We start from the raw sequence: 6490 nt of genomic DNA, 5'->3' as shown, positions 1-6490 counted from the left end.
TATATATACAACACCTAATGTAAAAGATTAAATTCAGGACTGAACCTAAATCAGTGATACACATGTTTGTATAACTTTGAACATCATCAAAATCATCAAAAATATCTTCGTTGGAGTTAAGCAAACTCCTCCTTTCAACCTATAGAGTAGACAATATAGCAGATGTTAACCCCACATTTAAAATTAATAATTAAGTTGAATTAATATTGGGACCCACAATTTAATTGATGAGTAGGTAAATTAAAGACCCCACATTTTAACTAGTGTTGAGGAATGGGTAAACTAAGTTCTATATAAGTGGAATATGGTCTCGCATTATTCTCACCATCTTTTTCATCTTCTTTCCATTTCTTTCTTAATCTCACCATGACACTTTCTGGCAAAATCATCACTGAAATTGGGGTTCATGCAACTGCTGAAAAGTGGTTCAACCTCTTCGCAACGCAACTCCATCATGTTCAAAACCTAACTGATACAATTCATGGAAGCAGGCTGCACCATGGTAAAGATTGGCATCACAATGACTCCATCAAGCACTGGACTTATGTCATAGGTACAAAAACTTCTAATAACTCTACACATCATTCTCTCCCTCACTTTTAATACACTTCTATATTATAACTAATTCCCTCAGATTTTTACTTACATCTGTAAATATATAATTTTTATCAGTAAATAAATATAAATAAATAAACAATTGGATTATTCTAATCCATATATAAAATCTATAAAAAAAATTCTATTAACACAAAACTTGTAAAATTCAAACAATGAAGGAACTTAGAAATGGACAAAAAAAATACTTTAAAAAAAATCATTAATTGAGCATGGAAATCCTCAAAACATCTTTTTTTTTTTTTTATCAACAAGAACAAATATATTAATAGGAGTAATATGATTATCCCAACCCAAATAAAAAAAACAAAGAAGGAAGAGAAAGAAAAAAACTTGAGTTTTGGGACATAAACTTGATCTACCACTCTTGATTAACTCTATTGGAATGATTTTTATCTCTTAAGCTTTAAAAGGTTAATTGTTGCTAGTGTAAGCCTTACACCCTAAATCCTACATTATAAGGTACGTAATATTTGTGCACGATGTATTATATATTATTTTAGAATATGAGTTTAAACTTATTTGAATACTAATGTATTCAACTTTTTGTTTGGGACAAATAGTTGGTTAAATACAACAAATATTAATATGGTTTTTTAGTATAATAAGAAAAAAAACATAACAATTTTAGTACATCTTTAATTTTGTTAGTTTTGTTAATAGTTAAGGTAGTTGAGTATGTGTTTGATGTTCAATAATTATCATGTGTGTTTATTTAAGAAATAGTTTATGTTATATAAAACTAACGTGAGAGGACCTACTAAGGATATTAAATATATATAAAAAAAACATGGGTTAAAAGACTAACTTCATGCTTAAATAATTTTTCCTTTCATAGATGTACTCGATCATTAACAAGTTAAAACGAAACTATCAAAACTAAAGTTTTTGTATTAAGTTTTTTTTTTCGTGATGACAAATAATTAAGGTATCAACATAGTTGAGATATAAAGTTTATAAAAATATCTAACATAACCATAACCGTATTTGAAAAAGTGTTTTTTTTATTGTAATAAAAACGAAATAGTCCATACCTGCCATATCAAATCGACTATTCACCTAATCTTTTAGAATTGTTAGAAAAAAAATCAATATAAATAATAATAATAATAATCATAATAATAAAAAAACCAGTAATAAAATAGAGATAAAAGTAGATAATGTCAAGCGATTCTTATCACAAACAATAACAATATAAGATAAAAATTGAAAATAAAGAAAGAATTGGAAGGAGTGTGGATTGAGGCACGTAGAATGTGTATATGTATTCCTAAGATACAATAACTTGTGAGATTGATTGAGTACAATAAAAGATATCTGAACCTTATTACGAGCACCAATGTGTTAAAAGAAATATAAGACAAAAGACTAAAATGAGTGTTTTATATAAGTTGTTGCTTTTGTTGTGTACTTCCTCGTGAAAATAGGTAGCATGTATACATAGAAGAGAGTAAAATATGATTAAATTGTAGTAAACATGATTGAATAAAATAGTAATTTGTAATAAAGTTATATGATTGAATAAACATGTATGCAACAATAGGATAATTTTTTTTTATTTTAAAATTATATTAATTGTTTCTAACAATCCCCACAAAATTAAAAAAAAATATATAGAATCTTTTAAAACAAAATATTGTATTTCATCATAAGGAACATTCCAAGTTTGATCCATACACCTATAAACTTCCATCTTCCACCCTAGAAAATGCAGAAACTTAACTAGGTTTTAGTAAGCAACACATACAATATTGATGTTCAGATTAGGTTCTAATCAATGGTAGCATGTTACACTCTTGTGCATGTATCTCATTTCATGAGCGTCACTTAAAGACTTGCACATATCTCACAATGACGGACCCACATCACGCTAACTAGGTAAATCTTCAAAGGATGGTTTGTGACTCATATTCCAATAATAATTATCATTTGGTTTATTAAAATGTATTTTAAAAAGTAAGCATAATAATGCACATTTGTTTCTCTAGTAGATCAAGAAACAACAATTTGTTTAGCCGGTTTCCATGATACTACAACTCCACCCAATGAAAAAACATAACTGGTAGTTGATTTTTGTGTCATTAAAATCAAAATCCAATTTGTATTATAGTATACCCTTCAACAATCTCAAGAAATTTCACATATTCAATATCATAACTAGAAGAATCACAAATAATATTATCATTATAAAGGCAAAACAATATTAGATGTATTAGAAACAGATTTAGTCAATATATCCTTTAAAGGAGACATCTCTAGATTCCATAATAGTATTGTAAGAAATTTCAATCATTAATTTTTCTTTTCTTAGTAAGAGGTATATTAACATTTGTAAGAGACCCTCACACTTTGGAATATTTTAAATGTTGTTCTCTTTTCTTCTATAACTTATAATGAGTTTTATCACAAATTTTATAAGGACCTCTTTCGAGAATATGACAATCAAAATATAAAGTTTCATCTCATAATTTTAGTCAAGACAGAACTTATAGCATAATATTTACCATATCAAATAAAATTATTGTTTTTTTCTTTTAGTTACCCATTTAATTCAAGTAAATTAGTTTTTTTTTTCATGTGTGTATAGAAAAACTTTCTTGTTTGTTTTGATTGAACACATATTTCACATGTGAGCTTTAAATCAATAGAAGATTTAGCAATACGATTAAGAGATACCATTCATCTAATAGAATTTAAATTTATGTGACCTAATCTAGCGTCCCACAATTTCATTTGTTGTTATCGACAGGAACATTTTTACACATAATTTATTTTAGACTTGGTAGTGACTTAATCATATCCATGAATACATAGTATTATCTCTGCCTTTTTCAATAAAAAGGAGTAATGAAAATAAATTTAATAGAACTTTCTTCTCTAAGAATGTTAAAAAAAATAAAATAAAAAACAACAAGACACAAATAAGGATAAAAAGAGATTGATCAAGCCAAGTAATTCTTATAACGAAAAAAATAAGAATATAAGATACAATTTATAAATAAAGAAAGGATTAGAAAGAGCGTAAATTGAGACACGCAGAATGCTACCCTTAAAGAGAAAACACCCTGGTTACACAGAACAAAATGTGTTCCTCTCTCAAAACACAACAAATCGTTAGATAAACCGAGTGTAGTGAAAGATCTCTGAACTTATGAAGATCAATATTGTAGAAGACAATATACAAGACTCAAAATAATTTTATATAAGTTATTGTTTTTGTTGTGTATTTGCCTCATGGAATGGATTGTATTTATAGGTGAAAGGAAGTAAAATAGAACTAAATTGTGATAAACCTGATAAAATAAAATAGTAATTTGTAATATGATTAAAAATTGTTAATCCATAAATATTATTTATCCATAAAATTTGTAGTCCTTAAAAACATTAGTAACCTTAGGACAATTTATTTATATTTTAAATTGTATTAAATGTTTGTAACAAGAATAAAGTGAAATTCTGAGTTTTTTAAAGACATGAACTAAAGCTAAAATATTTATAATTGAAAAAAAAAATGTTATGTATAAATGAATTATTTTTCATTGTACGATTCTTATACAATGATTCTTTACTGGTATTAATTGTTTGTGAAAGAACAGATGGTAAGGTTACAACATGTCATGAGAGTATTGAATCCGTTGACGAAGAGAAGAAAACAATCACCTACAAGGTATTCGGTGAAGACATCGAGCACAGGTTTAAGGGTTTCAAGGCCATATTTGAAGCCATTGATAAGGAGAATGGTGGTGCTATCGTAAAATGGACCATTGAATATGAAAGGCTTGGTGAAGAAGTTGATCCTCCTTATGGCTACCTCGAGTACCTGCACAAATCTACAAGAGACATCGATGGTCATCTTCTGAAGGCATAGCCGCAAGAAGGAAAGTAAGAGAATGAATAATGGAGTTACTTGCCCTTAAAATAATGGTTGTCTTGTAATGATGTTGGAGGAGAAGTGTTCTTATCATATAGGTCTTTTGTATGAAGAGAATAAATTTGGATATGCATGTTAATTAGTGTTTGTGGATTGTTCTCTCACCTTTTCTTCTAAATCCATTAAATCAATCTTATATCTTTAGATTATTAGGAACGAGATGTAAAAACAATTTGTATCGTTAGACAATCAACAGATAAAGCCCGCAACGGGTAGAAAATGAATATTATAAATGGATACCCACGGATAGGAATGGCAACAGGTCGGGTCGGGCATGGATAGTGCCTACCCGCAACTCGACCCGCAAAAAAAATCCGTCCGTTACCCGCCCGTTTACTCGCCGGGTATCCGTTTAAAAAATACCCATGGATATTTTTAAAACCCGCGGGTACCCGTGGATACCCGATACCCATAAATATTTTAAAAAATATGTATTTTATAAATTTTTTAATATAAAATTATAAAAATAAAATATAAATTAAAATAAAATAAATTATAATTATAATTATAATTAAATTTGATATAATAAAATATATTGTTAATTTTAATTTTAATTAAATTTAACTTAATAAAATATAAATTAAATTTTATTTTTATTTTTTTGCGGGTAACGGGTACCCGCGGGTACGAATAGTATGATACCCGTACCCGACCCGTTTATAAGCGGGTATTAAAATATTCGCTACCCGCTACCTGCGGGTAATAAATACCTGCGAGTAGTAACTATCCGTCGCAGATTTTATCCGCGGATATCCACGGGCGCGGGTATTTTTGCCATCCCTACCCACAGATAACGGGTACACGTATTTTTTATACCTGCATTCGCATGTTAACGGGACAGGTATGGGCATGATAATATTCATACTCATGAATACCCGTATCTGCTATACTACAATTTAAATTAAGAAAACATGATTAAAATATTAAAATATTGATTTTGAATGGATTATTTTTTATCATTTGATTCGAAGAAAAATTTCATCTCGTAAAACTGTCATTCAACACTACTTAAATGGATTATTTGGACTTTGTTTGAAATTTATGAATGTTATATACTATATTTTATTTGAATTTATGTTTAAAATATGTTGTTAAATATTTTAGTTTTTTTATAAATATCCGTAGATATTAGTGGATATTAAAAAAAAGATATGGATATCCACATAATGTATACTAGCACAGATATGGTGGAGGCGGATACGAAACAGATATTTATCCAACGACTCATACCATACCCACCTAGTTAACATCTCCGATCTTATCACTCCTAATTAGTTTATATATATATATATATATATATATAAATGAATGTTATGTTTCGTTAAATATATACCAACTTCTATGTACATATTAAATGAGTAACTTAGAAAAAAAAATTAGACCTAAATATTTATTTTTTGTCTCGTTTTTATAATTAGGTTTGCATTGTCAAATCTTCGCCAACACGTACAAACGCATTAACGAGGTGGTGATGAATTTAATATGTGCACCTACTTTCAATAGAAACAATAATATAATGGTTAAGTGGAATAAAAGAGCTGATCCATGTCAATACCTTACTACAATAAAACAATATATTTTAAATTAGTTTAAAATAGGTTAAAATACTTCGTTGGTCCTTGTTTTTGTCGCAAAATTTCAATTTGATCCTCGTATTTTTATTAGTCTTAATTAGGTCCTCATTTTTGTAAATTAGTATTAATTAGGTTCTTTCCGTTAGTAGAGAACTAACACCGTTAAGTAGGTGCCACGTGTCAGCTCCTCATTTTTTTGAATTTTTTGAATTTTTTTTAAATTTTTTATTTTTTAAAAAAATATTTATGTCACGTGTCACGTCTGTATTGTGCCACGTGTCAATCTAATATGGTGACACGTGTCAAATTATTATATGAATCTCAATTTGGTCCTCATATTTGTTAATTTGATTTGATTTGAGTCCCAAAT

The 6490-nt window shown here is 28.2% G+C and overlaps 1 protein-coding gene across 1 annotated transcript; it reads left to right on the top strand.

Moving 5' to 3' along the window:
• Window positions 1-329: 329 nt before the first annotated feature.
• Window positions 330-4625, top strand: LOC114170108 (MLP-like protein 43). Its single transcript, XM_028055595.2, has 2 exons — window positions 330-553; window positions 4212-4625. The coding sequence occupies exons 1-2, from the start codon at window positions 367-369 to the stop codon at window positions 4481-4483; spliced, it is 459 nt and encodes a 152-aa protein (XP_027911396.1). The 5' UTR covers window positions 330-366; the 3' UTR covers window positions 4484-4625.
• Window positions 4626-6490: the final 1865 nt, after the last annotated feature.

This window comes from Vigna unguiculata, chromosome 11, assembly GCF_037176805.1.
Source record: "Vigna unguiculata cultivar grain cowpea cultivar isolate G323 ecotype 2 chromosome 11, ASM3717680v1, whole genome shotgun sequence".
Taxonomy (NCBI): Eukaryota; Viridiplantae; Streptophyta; class Magnoliopsida; order Fabales; family Fabaceae; genus Vigna; species Vigna unguiculata.
This window is presented reverse-complemented; position numbering and strand designations above follow the sequence as displayed.

Excerpts from the sequence above, each read along its gene's own strand:
- LOC114170108 (XM_028055595.2), top strand. The coding sequence starts at position 367 with ATGACACTTTCTGGCAAAATCATCACTGAAATTGGGGTTCATGCAACT. Across the intron at positions 554-4,211 it reads GCACTGGACTTATGTCATAG|ATGGTAAGGTTACAACATGT; the intron begins GTACAAAAACTT and ends GTGAAAGAACAG.